The sequence below is a fragment of the Oratosquilla oratoria genome, chromosome 11 (genome assembly GCF_046742065.1).
Source record: "Oratosquilla oratoria isolate Oo_2021 chromosome 11, ASM4674206v1, whole genome shotgun sequence".
NCBI lineage: Eukaryota > Metazoa > Arthropoda > Malacostraca > Stomatopoda > Squillidae > Oratosquilla > Oratosquilla oratoria.
Genome location: NC_134787.1, coordinates 23,629,127 through 23,645,623, shown reverse-complemented (window position 1 = coordinate 23,645,623; position 16,497 = coordinate 23,629,127). Strand labels below are relative to the sequence as shown.

At 38.7% G+C, this 16,497-nt stretch overlaps 1 protein-coding gene across 2 annotated transcripts in view; it reads right to left on the bottom strand.

Annotated features, from left to right (window-relative positions):
* Window positions 1-213: 213 nt before the first annotated feature.
* The window catches only part of LOC143029661 (cytochrome P450 2L1-like), a 56,659-nt gene continuing 40,375 nt past the window's right edge, over window positions 214-16,497 (bottom strand). For both annotated transcript variants that reach the window (XM_076192467.1, XM_076192468.1), the window contains 4 exons: window positions 15,512-15,692; window positions 9,926-10,043; window positions 9,224-9,368; window positions 214-720 (listed from right to left, as the gene is read on the bottom strand). In XM_076192467.1, the coding sequence (XP_076048582.1) occupies window positions 521-720; window positions 9,224-9,368; window positions 9,926-10,043; window positions 15,512-15,692 (644 nt within the window). In that variant the 3' untranslated portion in view covers window positions 214-520. The remainder of the gene's footprint in view (window positions 721-9,223; window positions 9,369-9,925; window positions 10,044-15,511; window positions 15,693-16,497) is intronic.

Here is a 16,497-nt window from a genome sequence, read left to right as displayed (position 1 = left end):
TTCATGCCCTATTGAAGAAGGCAACATTGCCAAGTGCCTTGTTGACTTATTTACTAAAATTTATTATTTTAGAAATTCAATGCCATTATTATGTCATACAGCCTATACATACTAAGCTACAATTTTTTTTATTTTTTATTTTTTTTATTTTATTTTTTTCCCCCCCCAGATTTATGAGGGGGACCCCCTGGAGTGTATGAATATTTCCTATAAGGCTGGATGGATTAAAGGTAAATCACACATGTAAATGTAAAGAGTATTTTTGAAAAATACTATAGCCACACAAAAAGTATCTCGAAGATAATTTTAAAATATCCAGCATGGAAAAGAATATCATTACTTTGCAAATTTGAACACAAGATATCTCATTTTCTTTGGAGAAAGTCTTGATGTACAAGTTATGGTAGTTTACAATGAATAATGGTTGACAGTCAACCAAAATAGTGTATAATGGAATATGGTGATATCTTCTGGCCTTATTACATTTCACATATAAATGCTGAGTCAGAAGACCAGTAAGCTAGGATTGTATTATTTGTGTCCTCCTCTCAAAGACCACTTTATATGGCTTAACATGATGGAAGAGAAGTTTGCTAGGATCAGTTTCCGCAATAATTTTTTCTCCTGGTGGGGACTTGACTGTAAATTGCTGTAGAACTGCTGAAGTGAACAGGAAGAGTTCCATCCTTGCCAAAGTTTCCCCAGGACACACATGACGTCCTGTTGAGAGGACAAACTGAGGATTATTCAATGGAGTCTGTACTTTCTTCATATACCATTCTCTGTGCAAACTCACAAAGCTGCTACTCCAGTAACCCATAGTTAGATGCAGTCAATACTCAAGGGACTTTAGTGGTGGCCTAAAAGACCAAAGTCATAAAGCATTCTTCAATATTCATAAACTAATATTGTGGGGGAAAGCCAATCTGATTTTTAGAATTTTACTCTTCCTCTTTTGTGCTCTCCTTCTCCTTCTCCTTTACTGCTCACAGGACTCCATCTCTTCTTTTTCCAGTTTTGTGGAAGGGATAAGAATGTCACCTCTGTATTCCTATGTGTGGATTTACATTTTGTTTCCCATTAATAGTTCTGTCCGTGGGAAGAGTAGTATGCCAAAGAGGTGGAATCATAGAAGTTGCAAAAAAGAGGCAAAGAGGGATATTTGAAGTTAAAAATGATGAACATTATCTTTTGAGTAGAGATTAGTTAACATACACAAAAGAATGTTGCATGGCTAACCTGTAGGGACATCATTAAAGCCCTTAAAGTACTGACTGCAGTCAATACCTCATCCAGGGTGTTCCCATGTGTGTCATAAAAGGTATTTGAATGGAGTGGAGTGAAGGGACCAGAAATCTGCCTTTCTAAAAAAATTTTCATGTGAAGAGTCAAAGCAAAAGGGGGTTATGGGAGGGCAGTTTGAACCAAAACTCGAATAACTCCCAGAATGTGTGTGGTTGTTCAGTAGTAGATAGTAAAAGGAGGAGATGGGTAGTTTGCTTGTAAAACAAAAGATGAATATGTTAGCTTTGAGTGAAACTTAAGTTAAAAAGAAAGGTGAAGTTGAGCTTGAGAGTGATTGGTAGTGTGGCTGGAGTGATGAGGGAGAGAGGAGTGGCTCTGTTGATGAGTGACAGGATGTGCAAGTGGAAGGTTGAATGGAAGCAAGTGCCATCTATGATTTTGCATTGATCTCTCCATTCTCCTCTAAGCATTCCTTAGCTATGTTTGCATTGCCTTCGTCACTTTTCAAGTCTCACATCTGCAGATCATTGCTGGCAGAATGCATTGATTGTAAATTTTACATTTCAAATGTAAAGGTAGAGAGCCTCTCAGGATTTTATTACACTTACCACTTTCCAACTAATTGCAATACACCTTTTTATTTCATTATCATGATTTTTGGTCACTTTCACCATCTGACCTAAATAATTATACTCTTCAACTTCTTCTAGACTCTCGCCATCGATTATGATATCTTTACTTTGAACTTTCATGTTGAACATTATTATGGTTTTACTCATTCATTTTTAAACCTATGTTGAGACTTTCCTTGTTCTGATCACTCACCATATCTCAGAAGTGTTCTCTTTCTGAAATAAGAATAATATCTGCAAATCTTAGGTAGTTTAAATATTCACCATTAATCATCAAGCCTTTCTTTTCCTAACTTAACCTTCTGAAAATCTCTTCCAAGCAAGCTGTAAATAATTTGGGTGAAATTGAGTCACCTTGTCTTACTCCTTTCTTGATCTTTATCTTTTCTGTATCTTTATTTACTTGAATTATGGTGGTACCTTTCACATAAATATTTTGTAGAACTCTTATGATCTGTTTGCACCCTGCTCGCATAGTAAGTTTAGTGATGTGAATTGTTCTACCAAGTCAAGGGCCTTCTCATAATCTACAAAAGCTAAACAAAGAGGTATATTGTATTCTGTCATTTTCTCAAATAGTTGGTCCATCGCCTGCAAATGGTCTAGTGTTGAATATCCGCTTCTAAAGCCTGCCTGTTCTCTCAGTTGCTTTCCATTTAAAAATTGACTTGGTTTATTCGTAAGGATCTTGGAGAATACTTTATTTATATTTGATAGCAAACTAATTGTCAGAAGTTATAAAAGTCTTTCTGGTCTCCTTTTTTATGAAGTAAAATCACTATAACATTGCACCAGGATTCAGAAATGCTTTTTAGACGTAAGCACTGGGGTACAACTGAGCTAACTTAATATGAATTTCTTTCCTTGTGCCTTTCAAAACATTTATCGATATACTATATTCCCCAGGTGTTTTTTCCTAGTTTCATATTTTTAGAGCAAATTCTTCTTTCTTTAATTTCTGGCACACTACTGTCTACAGATGAATTTACCAACTCAACTATGGTGTTGATGAGTAAAGCTCTTGATAAAATTCTTCTACTCTTTTTACCATTCTGTCTCTGCATTTAATTATTTCTCCATTTCTATCTTTCAAACATATCATTTGTTATCTTCCTAAAACATATCTGTGCTCGCTCATTTTAATAATTTTACATTTCCAAATACTTTCCTCTATTTCATCTATGTTTCTCTTCCTTTTCTCTGATCTCTGCCATTTGTTGATAAGCTTAAGTTATATTCTATTTAATCATTCCTGCTTTTAATCTGCATAGTCTTTCTTCTTTTAATTAGGTCATTTGTAGCTTTGGAGTATTTGTTTTCTCTAATACTTTTTGTACTTCCTACTATCTCTGCCAATTCCCAAATGATATTCACAAAATTTAAATTCATACCTTTGAGTTTGTCATCCTTAAATCTTGGGGCTTATATATATATATATATATATATATATATATATATATATATATATATATATATATATATATATATATATATATATATATATACATACACACACACACACACATCGGTAGAAGTGACAACGAAGTTTGGACTTCAGAGAAAACTGCAAATTTCGAGGATCACAATGACAAGGAAGTACCTGTGTTGTATTAATAGGGAACATAAGAACATAAGAATAAAGGAGACTGCAAGAGACCATAAGGCCTACACTAGGCAGCTCCGTATCGATCACCACCTGTCGTCCCCATCCATAAAGTTGTCTAATCGTTTTTTAAAACAACTGATAGTTTCAGTGCTTACTACATGGTTACTAAGTTTATTCCATTCATCAACCACCCTATTAGTAAACCAATTCTTGCCTATTTCCTTCTTAAATCTAAATTTGTCCAGTTTATACCCATTACCGCGAGTCCTGCCCTGTTGTTTTATTATGATGACCTTGTTTGCATCTCCCTTGTTATAGCCTTTGATCCACTTGAACACTTCTATTAGATCACCCTGCACTCTGCGTCTTTCCAGAGAGTGTAAGTTTAGGTGCCTAGGCCTCTTTTCGTAAGGCAAATTTCCGAGTCCATGTATCATTTTGGTCATTCTTCTCTGTACTGATTCTAGTGAATTTATGTCCATTCTGTAGGATGGAGACCAAAACTGTACCGCATAGTCAAGGATGGGTCTAACTATCGCTAGATAGAGTTTAATAATTACCTCTGCACTTCTATTCATTACCGTCCTAGCAATGAAACCTAATGCTCTGTTCGCTTTATTTCTGGCGCTAATGCACTGCTTCCTGGTTTTAAGGTCTGGACTCACCAGAACTCCCAAGTCCCTCTCGCACTCAGATTTTTCTAAAAATGTGTTATCTAAGATGTATCTATTTTTGGGGTTGTGTAGCCCTATGTTTAACACACTACACTTAGAGATATTGAAGTTCATTTGCCATTTCTCCGACCATGTTAACAATTTATTAAGATCATCCTGCAGAATCTTTGCATTGTCTCCTGACCCAATTAGGCATCATGGGGAAAGCTCATGGTGTAGTGGGAAGGTGAAGAAAAAGGAGAAGGGGAGGGATTACTGAGGAAAATGGAAGGAAATGAGGAAGGGGACAAATAGGCCCAGGATCTTAGGAGAGGCGTAAACAAACGGGGGGCAGAATATACAGACGAACAACAAGGAAGCAGAGGTGTGAAGAGCAGAAATATAGATAATAGCAGCTCAATGGAAAGAGATCATAACTGCTTTTATGGATTTAAAGAGGGAGGAGGGGACAACTTCCCCCCACTAGTAAATCTAGAGGAGAAAAAAAACAAAAAACAAAATTTTTTTTTAATAAAGAATGGAAGGTTAGGTTTGACCAATTAACTCTTGTTGCATAAACTGTTGTTGATAAACTGGAAGAACTAAGAAAAGAGAATCAAAATCTAACTAAAGTAGAAGAATTAAAAAGAGTTAAGAGAAGTAAAGGAGGAGAATGAGGAATTAAAGAGGAATAATAAAGAAAATAAAGAGTCCATAACAAAAGAATTAAGTGGTTGAAAAAAGGTTGAGGAGAACAAAATTGAATTTAGAGATATAGTGAAACAACAGATGAAGGAACAAACTGAAGGCACAGTTATCAAAGTGATGAGAGAGAAGGAGAATATAGTAAGAGACTTAGCAGATAAAAAGAAATGTATAATTATATTAGGGATGGAAGAGAAGTATAATCTAAATAGGACTACAAGAATAAAGGAGGAAAAGGAAAAAGTAAATAGTACGTTAGAAGTAGTTCAAGATAAACCAGAAATTGGGAAACAAATAGAAGAAATGTATGGTCTCGAGAAGTACAATACTGATAAGACCAGACCAACTAAGGTTAAATTCAGGTCATAAACGACAGCAGAGAATATCTTAGCAAAAACAGGGAAACTAGCAGACAATAAGCAATTTAAACAGGTATGGATAAAAAGAGAAATGAATAAAGAGGAAAGAGAGGATGAGAAAACAAAAAGACTAGAATCTAAGAAAAAAAAAACAAGAAAAGGACAGAGACAGAAAAAGAGAAATTCTATTGGAGAGTAGTGAATATGAAAGTGAGGAAATGGTTCATAGCAGAGAAAACAAAAGGGAAACCGAAAACACGATGGAAGTAGCAGAAAATTAAAAGTGTCTTACACAAATATAGATGGATTAATAACAGGCTTGAACGAACTGAATGATTACCTGAAGGAAAAAGAACTGGACATGATGGGAATTGTAGAGACAAAATTGAAAGGCCCATTATCACCCAACAGTGTAGGACATGGTGTATATAATTGTTGGATTAGAAACAGAGAGGTAAAACAAGGGGGAGGAGTTATGTTCCTGACTAAGAAGGATATAAATGTGAGGAATGTCACATATGGAATGAATAGAGAAGAGATGATTATGATGGAAGTGGAGGACAAGGATAAGAAGAGCAGAAAGTTTGTAGTAAATTATGTGCCTCCTAAAATGGCTTCATGGGAAGAGAGAGAACACAAAAATATGTTAGAAGACACCAGGATATCACTAAGATAATGGAAGATGGAGGACAAATAATTATAATGGGTGACTTTAATTGTAAAGAAATCTGCTGGGAAGAGATGACAGTGAAGGGTGGAGATGACCTATGGGGAAATGTATTACTTGATATGATTATTGGACATACAATGATGCAATGGATACAAGCGAATACTAGGTAAGGAAATGAGGAAGAACCATCGAGACTGGACCTAATAATCACATCAGAACCCGAAATAGTGGACAAGATCAAATATAAAACACCAATAAGTAAAAGTGACCACATATTGGTTGAACTGGAACTAAATGAGGAAAAATACATGAAAAAAAAAACAATATAGAAAGGGAAAATTGATGTGTGAAAAAACAAACTTTGACAAAATAAAAGAATTCTTTCAAAAAGCTGACTGGGAAAGAATACACAAGGAGGAAACAACAGTAGAAGAGAAATGGAGTATTTTGACAAAAATTTATAAAGGAGTGGAAAAGTATGTCCCAAGACAAAAGCAAAGAAAAGGATATGTAAAGTGGTGGTACAACAAAATATGTAGGGAGTTAAAAGACAAAAGGGATAAAACTTGGATAAATTGGAAAAAAAGACAAAAAAAAAACTGAAAAATGAAAAATATATACTAGTTATGGAAATGAATATGTACAAGTGTGCAGAGAAGAAAAGATAAAATACGAAAAAGATGTCATAGAAAAATGTAAAGATCAACCAAAATTATTCTACAGATTTGTAAACAACAAACTGAAAAACAAACAAGAATTAGAGAAACTACGACAAGGAGGAGTCGAATACACAGAGAAAATAGAAATGGCAGAAATTATGAATAAGCATTTTAAATCGGTGTTTACAAGGGAGAACATACAACCTAGAGATATCGAATGGGAGGAGAGAGTTTCCCCTATGAAAGAGATAGAAGTATCAAGAAATGAAATAATGAAACACTTGAGTAATCTCGATGTCAGAAAATTGCATGGACCGGATGAAATGGCAAACTGGATTTTGAAAGAATGCAGGAATGAACTAACAGACAAAATACATAGCCTAATAAACAGTTCATTGATAAAGTGCCACATAAGAAGTTGCTTAAGAAATTAGAAACTGCAGGAGGAATACAGGACAAACTACTGGAGTGGATGGAAGACTTCTTGCATGAAAGAAAAATGAGAGTGGTGATAAGAGACAAACACTTTAATTGGGATGAAGTGATAAATGGTGTTCCACTAGGAACAGTTCTGGCCCCAATAATGTTTGCTATATATATTAATTATATGGATGAAGGAATTGAAAGCTATATGAGCTCTGCGGATGATGCAAAATTGTTGAAAAAAGTGAACACTGAAGAAGATTGTGAGTCGCTACAGAGTGATCTCAATAAAGTATGGGAATGGAGTAGGAAGTGGAAGATGGAATTCAATATCAAGAAGTTTTGTATAATGGAATTTGGAAGAAGCAAATAAGAATAGTGGGATCATATAAATTGGAAGAAGAAGAAACAAAAAAAGTAGAAAATGAGAAGGACCTGGGATTCATTATTATGAATAATATGTCCCCTGAGAAGCATATAAACAAATTTTTTGGAGAAACTTATAATTTGATAAGAACAATTAAAGTGGCTTTTACATACCTGGATGAAGAAATGGTGAAGAAAATACTAGTTACTCTGATAAGACCAAGATTGGAATATGCAGTGATGATGTGGTCACCAAGTACAAAAAAATTTATAACAAAACTTGAAAGAATACAAAGAGCAATTACAAAACTACCACCAACACTCTCAGAACTATCATATGAAGAGAGACTAACAAAACTTGAACTACAGACATTAGAACAAAGAAGAGAGAGAGGAGACTTGATAACTATAGAATCATGAAAGGCATAGAAACTATTGATAGAGAGCATCTAATAAAATGGGATAGTAGAAATACAAGAGGACACAGAAAGAAAATCAAGAAAGACAGTTATAGAAGGGACCTGAAAAAGAACAGCTTTCCCAACAGAGTAATAGACATCTGGAACAATTTGGATGAAAAGGTGGTGTGTGCAAAAACATTTCATGAATTTAAAAACAGTCTAGATAAAATGAGATATGAAAACAGGACACCACGAGCATAGCTCCCCTTCCCATAAAATACAAATAGGTAAATACACACACATATGTATGTATATATGGTGAAGGTGAGAGATGGCAGAGGGGTGAGTTAGAGAGATGATGAGGGGGGGGGGAAAGAAAAGGAGAGAAAAGAGGGAAGGATAAAGAAAGAGTGGAATATGGCAGGGGGAGGAATAGAGAAAGAGTTATGGTGGGGAGGTACAGAGAAAGACTGAGAGGGGGAAACAGAAAGAAAGGAGAGAAAAAGAAGGGAGAGGGATAGAGAGTGAGAGAGAGGAAAAAAGAGAAAAGGAGAGAAAACATGAGTGGTATATGGTGGTGGGATATGGATGATGTGAGTCACACAAAGCCTCTTTGAGGAAACACACATGCAGTACCCAGCTCCATCTCCATTTCATTCTGCTAGGTCACCAGCCTAAGAATGGACCCTGTCAGCTTCTGTGATGACCAACCTGCATGCTGCCTGACCATGTGAGCCACACAAGTGATTCTTTGAGAATATGTATCTGCAGTACCAACTCCATGCATTTCTTGGTGACTCTGTGGCTTGAGAACCTTTTATGTCTGACTTCCGTAGCATTGACACCTACCTTCACAGCAATTAAGAGCATGGGTCATGACCTGGCCCAAGTATATAAGTTGGACGGCATTGCCGAAAATGCAGATTGCCTCAGAGCATCGCGCTGTAAGTCTAGCTTGCTGCCTCCGTATCCTTCAAGCCTCCCCTTCCCCCGCTAGCAGATTGCCTTGGGACACAACTTGAAATGCATAGTCGTCACCTCCCTCACCGTCTCCTCCCCTTTTTCTAACACTTAGAGTAAGCCATATTACTATTGATGCCCATTTTAACTCAATAAACAACTATTGTGCCCATCAGATTTTGCCTTCCAGCCAGTCCTGATATTGGCACCCAATGTGGGGCCAGGACTACCTAACATATATGTAAGGGAGGTAGGTAAGGGGGTACCTCCCTTGGTATATAGATAGATTATCAGATTGGAGGTGGGCATTGGCTGCATGGTGAAGTTTGGAGGTAAACCATCTTTGGTTGTTTAGGTCCTTTGGTAGATGAGATTGCTTTGCTGCACTGTATCTGTCTCATGCAATGTGGTGGGGATATGTGATCTTTTATCCCCAAGATGCTAAGATGAAAAGGGTGGTGTTAGTGTGTTTTTTGGAGCAGTTGTGTGGTCTGACTTGGCCATCTCCATTAAGAGAGGGATTGCAGTCTTTAAATATACATACCAACTGAGAATGGGAGAAATCCTTCTCTCTTAGTCATACATTTTCCCTTTTCATCAATAAAGTGTTCTGGGTAGAATTTTTCAGGATATTTCCAATAGCAAGGGTCAAAGTGGCAGCTGAAAATGTTGGCCAGCACAATAGAACCCTGAAGCAGAGCAAGATTTTCATTATTAGCACAGCTAAGGAATGATTATATATCATGTGTAAGATAGACAAAGTGTGCTATTTATGTGAAAGACACTGCAGTTAAGTTATGGGGAGTGAAATTTTTACAGAAATTATCATAACTCTACACACTTATTTTTGTAAAGGTTTTGCAAATATGAGAAAAAATTTATAGAAGAAAGTATAATGATGAATTAAGATTCTAAACACAATAAAGTAAACTGAAAGCAATGGTGATAATTTTGCCTGAAGAAACATGATCATTATACAAGTAGTCAATCACAGATCTCTCTTGTAGGAAGCCCTATAGGGCACCCTAGCCATACCTACTAGGGTGCCCTATACCTAACTCAGAGAAGATAATAACATATGAATAGAGTGAATGTTGGGTAGTGTAAGATAACATGTTCTGTGTCTTCTGTGGTGTCATTTAAATTAATACAGCTACCTCTCTTTTCATTTGGGTATACATTGCAAATTTGACATCTTGATTAATATAGTGAATGCAAATAAAAGAATACTTGGTTAACACATGACCTTGGGTAGAACATAGCCCTCTAAATCTGTATCTTCAGTGACCAGGTGAGGAACGCCCAGGGGTACAAAGGATGCATGACGGTGAACCTCATTCAGCATTGCCTCAAGGTATTGCAAGCTGGAATATAAGAAATATATAGTATTAGTCTTAATGTACACAGAAAAGATATGTGACAGAACTAGTTCATTCTAATATAACCAAACTCCTCTCAGCAATAGTAACTACCTCTTCCCCTTTCATGATTATTTTATTCAGCATATTGTTAAAACATTCAAAATATGGTCTCACTTGCAGCTGAATAAAATTGCTTACTGTATATACTTGTGTATAGTGCAAGTTTTTATGACAAATACTTTACTCAAAAAATAGGGGGTCACACTATACACAGACGATTTTCTTGAATGTGTTAAAATTCACTATGTATATCACTTATGATCTACAAAAAGTTATATAAATGAAAACTTGATTTTCCCCAATATGTGTACACTTTTATTTGCATGTGTTTACATCACTGAGGTATTGCTTTCCCAAGGGTACCACTTTTTTGTCTGATACTACTGTCGCTATCTTACCTTATCAGAATTATTTCCTAGTTTTTCTTCATCTTCTTTATTAGTTTCTCTTTCATTTTTCAATTCCCCAATGCACTTACTCACTTCTCTCTACAATGTATCTTTATCTTAAACCACTAGCTCTCCTATTTCTAATTCTAACAAATTTAAAATTGCACCTTCTCACTGTCTGCTCCACATACATACTGGCAGATGCACGCAGCTCGTGCCCCATTTGCCCTCCTTTCTACACCATGACCTTTTATCCCATGTTTGGGGTGCCAATTGCACACCCCTGTCTGCACCACATTCATACCACACACCCCTTTGATTTCAAGATCAACCTATTGTTCGTATTTTTTTGTCTCCTCCACTTCCTACTTCTTAGTTCTGCAGCCATCTCGGAGGATTTCTATTGCTCTGCGGTTGTCGGTGCGTTGCTCCCCCATCCACTACCTTGTTGTGATTCTCTTCCTCATTTTCTCCATCATTCACCACACAACGAAGATCCAGGATATGTCTCATCACTTCTTCGACAGAGATGTTCCGCGAATTTACCTCTGTTACGATACCCCTTGTCCACTATGATGTGCACTTACCATCCTTTGGCTTCACCCATACCTCCTCCCCCATCTGTACTGAGGCATTGCCTTCAGTATTAGCGTGTAGCACCGGCCCTACCCTGGGATGTTGCCAATCATATTTGAATAAGGCTCTCAGTGGAACTGAGTCTTTGTCTTGGCCTGGCCTAGGGGGACTTATTTTACCAGAAGACTGCCTCTATGGGCTGTATTAGTACCCTCTTGGCGATAGAATTAATAGTGCGATGGTGTTGTTCTAGTATTCCATTTCCGTTCGGCCGGTACGCAGCCCTAAAGAAACGTCTCGAGCTCCACTTGTCCAGCATTTCTTTCAGTGTTCCCAACCGAAATGCGGTGCTATTATCCATCAGGACTTCATCCACTGGGCCCCGTTCCAGAAATATTTCATTCATCACCCGTGCATTTTCCTCTCCCGTCTCCGTCTTCAGCTCCTGCCAGACAGCGAAGCGTCCTGGCCCACAGTCAACCATCGATAGGTACATGCCCCGCTGATAGTGGGTTACGTCAACCGTCAACCTCCTCCAGTTCTCTTTTACGCTAAGTTCCCCCGCTATGTGCGGTCTAGGGGAGGGAGCTATTGATTGACATCAGACACATGCTCTCACCGTCTGCCGGACTTCTTCCCTAGTTATATTCTGGTTAACTTTCCTTGCTAAGAACAATGACCTATCAACACATAGGTGATGCGTTCCATGCAACCCTTTCGCGCACAGGGACCCTGCGGTGCACATTTCAACCTCCTCTTCCTGTTCTTCTGGCACCCTGAGCCAACTTTTCTTCACTCTGGTTAGTGCATCCACTTTGTTCACTCCTGACGGCACTTAGTTTACGCTCACCTTCACCCTGAACTCATCTATTAACTCCCTCAGGATCCCAAGGCTTCATTTCACAAAAACCTCTGCTGCCCCTTTCATATGTATTCTCTTCTCAGCTGTCAGCATTGAGTTCATCTATCCCACCACCATGGCTGAGTCTGTCCTGATTTTGATTTTGCGTAGCCCCCATTTCAGCGCCAAATTGACTCCTTTTACAACTGCATCCAACTCTGATATGTTAATGTGATGGTAGTCATCTTTTTTGTGCTGCCACGCCCCATCTTCACCTACCCTATCTCCATGACTATGCCGGTTGCTGTGCTGCTAACATCACACCATATTACACCTATGCCCTGTTATGGTGCACTCCACTGTCCTCTCACAGGCTTGTGTCTCACCCATCGTGTGATGTCATGTATCATCCTGAGTGTACCCTCATCAATCTTGTCTCCCCAATCCTTCAACCCCCCACCTCTTAATATAACTGCATGCTACACAGAGCCAACCGGTGATTGGGTAGTGACCAACCAATTTGCCACACAGCGAGAAGAGCTCTTGTCTGGTCATCTCATCCATTACATTCGGGATCTTGTTGCCTCCCCTAAACAACAGGTTTTCACTCCTGTCTCTCTCTAGTCACAGTCCCAACACTGTTCCTCCTTCCATCAGTTCCAGCACCTTCAAGACCAATCCAAACCGAGCTAAATGTTCCACTATGTCCGACGTCAGTACAACAGTATCATCCATCAATATGTCATTGAGGTGTCCGTATCCTTCATCGCTTCATTCTTCTCCAGTACTGTCTTCAGGATTCTTTTCATTATCCTCGGAGCTGAGCATAGCCCGAATCCCAGTCTGGTCAAGCAATATGTTTTACCTTTATATTTTATTAGTTGGTATTTCCATAGCTTCTTTGCCATGTGAATTTGTAGGTAAGCCACCCATAGATCTACAATCATGGACTCCATCCCTCCTCATTTGGTGCCATCTGCATAGGGTCTCGTTACATACATCTACAAAATCATCAGTATGACACCTCAAACTGATTCAGCTCTCAGAAATCCAACACTGGTCGCACTTTGTTCTTGGTTGGCTACACCACTGCCATCAGAGGCAAGAATCCATCCTCCACCGGCTCCTCCCAGGGACTCAAAATTCCCTCATCAATCCACCTCTCTACTTCAATGTCAAAGTCATCCCTCACCCACTCTCTGAGAGTCTGTCCATAGCAGTGGACTTTGTTCTTCAATAGAAGTGAGCCTTTTTTCAGGTACCATTCTACCCCCCACATCTGGCCATCAAATTCTGCCAGGAAGTCTTTGTCCTCAATTGTACAAGGTGCCACCTTCTCATCAAGGTCAAGCTTCGCAGTGACACTGCCCTTCATGGCCCTCATTGTCATTCCTATGTCTATTTCTGGCTTCTGACAGCTCCTCCCCCTCCTTTCTGTACTCAAGTCACGTGTTGCTCCAACACTCACTTGTCCGGCGACAAACGTGACTTCTCCAAGCTGTGCAATTGCATCCATTCCTAGCACCACATCAATTCCCTCTGTGACTGTTCTAATAACAAACACTCTTAGTCATATCGGAATGCCCTCCACCATCATTTCAACTTCCTGGTCGATGTTGCACTTTCTCTCCCTTCCGTCAACTGTCATCAGGGTCATATCTCCCTGTTTGAATTCTTTAATCAAGTCAGCCATTACAATTGTGGTTGAACAGCTGGAATCTACTTGTGCTCTTGCATGCCTTCCTCTTAACCAGGCATCTACAATCGGCATAGTTGGAGAGTGTCCTTACATTAACTGGGTGGCCACTCACATAGCAGCTGCCTCTTGTTCGTTTCCCTGCTCCGTCTCTCTGCAATTCCTTGTGAGGTGCCCGAGGCACCCACACGCATAACAACAGATCCTAGGTGGTCCCCTCCATCTGCTGTGGTCACCCCTGGACTCCCTCACTTTCCCTCTTCTATTGTCCAATGGAAGACCCTGCTTCACTGGGTCTCCCCTCTCCCCACATGAGTCATCGGGCTGGCATCTGATTAAACGATTCAAATTGACTCAGTGAATGCCTCTTCCAGCCTTTTTTTCAATTTCTCTGCATCTGCTTCATCACTATCTCTCATTTCTAGGTAGATGGCCAATGCGCCACCTTCCAGGTTAAGGACAATATAACTCACGACGTTAAGATTGAAATGTCTCAACTTGTCAGTTTTACTAGTTCACCATATTAGATTTGTATCCTTGTACTTTATGATTAGGATTGGTATATTTTACCTATGTATTACCATTTGATTTTGTTTCTCAATTGTTTCACTTATTAACCCCTCCCCCTGCTTGCTTGCCACTTCTTGTCTAGGCTAGTTTTAATTATGCTAATTAGAATCATTTATCTCTTTCTTGTAACTAGTGACTACCTCATAAGACTATTAGAAATGCTTTAACTCTTGCCCAGATGTTGTGTTGCATTCCTCTTGAAATTTAGTGATTAGAAAAGTGATAACAGAAAACAGTGCACTGGATCCCATGCATAGAGCATATAGTATCTGGTAGTAAGGAGTAGGCAACATGTTCTCATGGGTGAAGGCAGAGGGCATCACGCTCCCATGGGAGAGGGATACACGGCACATGTCTTGTGAGGAATTTGTATCCTCAACATGACATTCCCATTATTGGCTATCACCAGTCACGTAAAAGTGATGTGTTTAGTGTCCTGGAAACTTACTGAAACAAGAAATGTGTTTTGTGATATACCCACAAAGGTGCTTCATGACATGCCCAAAATGAGAATCTACAAGTTCAATTGGAGTTCTTTGTTGAAACCCACTCCAGTGATTCAATTCATATTTAGGAACTAAAACTTTTAATTAGTGTATGATGCGGATGATAGGGAAAAGGAAATCATCTGATGTGATTCCCCTCCCCCACCACGTGTTCAATGCTATTGACTAAGGACAGGCATGGTTCCCGCCACCTCCTATGTGATGCATGGATCCACAACAAATATCAACAGCATCCTGTTCAACCGGTGACATCCACTCATATGAAGACATCACCAGTCGGTGCATTGTTACGTGAGAGAATTATGAAAGGTATTTATTTAGTTAGGATTATAGTACACAGGGCTAGCCAGGTAGGACAACCAAATACATACATATATCTTGCCCAGTTAGTTGATAAGAGAATAACTGTAAATGGTCATAATATTGAAGATAAAACTTATGAATATCAGCTGCATGCCACTGTTTGTGGAAATAATTTGAATCATAAAATCAGTGTAGTGTGTTCTGTTTAATTAGCCTAGGGCTGTGATTTACATGAGTTTGATTCCCACTGAGAAACATTTCTTTAGTCCTTCAAAATCGAAATTGCATGCATGGATTGAAGGGAACGTGTGTTGTCCCAGCCAGCATCCCAAATTTCCTGGACCTTGGCTCCAACTGTAGCTATCTCCCTTCGTCAATTTCCCAGTGTACGAGGATTCTCATGCCCCCTCCTCTTTCCACTGTCCAGGGATTTTGGGACACCTTACATAAGTCTCATGCAATATAATTACATGTACCATTGGATGAAATTTCAATTGAATGGAGGTGAAAACAAAACAAAAAAATCTTACTTCATTCTGTCATTAAGATTTGGTACCCTATCACGAGGAACTACTGCATCAATTTCTGCTTGAACCTTGGTTTGCACATCAGGGTAGACTGCCATGAATGCTATCATCCATCTAAATGTTGATGATGATGTCTCACTTCCAGCCACAAAAAGGTCTCGAATCGTTATCAACAAATCTAAGACTTAAAACAAAATATGTACATGTTAGAAAAAAAAATCAGATTTGAATGAAACATGTTTGTGATGTTTAAGAAATATTTCATGGTGGAGGTACGAAACAGAGGGGAAGTTTTCAGAGAAAAGGAACAAGTTAAAGAACATAATATGATTATTCTGAAAATTATTGAGCCTGTATGATAAGAGGTGGGATTAGAAATAAATGGTTGGAGAGAATGGGGTCTAGGGCAGACTTTCAGCAGAGGAGAACAAAGAGTAGTGTCAAAAGAAGGAGAAAGTACAATGGAATAGATGCAGAGATTTTTATAGAAATATATTGTGGAAGGCACAGTAAGAAAATATTGGAAGATGACATATATTTTACTAATTTACAAAGGGAAAATATTAGAATTATTGTAAAATTAATATCACATATCATTACTTTACTTTTGCCAACAGTTACTTGTAACTTTCTTTTTCACATATCCTACCAAACTTAATCACCAACTGGTTCAGTTTCTCCTCAAAGTCATATACAAGTAGTGTTGTCAGTACCGTATTTTCCGGCGTATAGTGCGCGACTTTTTTCCGTTGGAAGGGCCTAAAAATGGGGGGTGCGCATTATCCGGTGGTGCGCATTATCTACGGCCTACGATAAAAATTCTGCGGCTGTGTAATTTTTTTTCACAGCAACATGACGATGTTGGCCGTCACAAAGTCGGGAGGCACACTTCTCCGTGACGTTCCGTGAGAACAAGAAGAACAGCCATGGTGACATGGGCTACCGTATATAGATATTCGGTATAGGTAGGTATCTATCGAATCTTATTT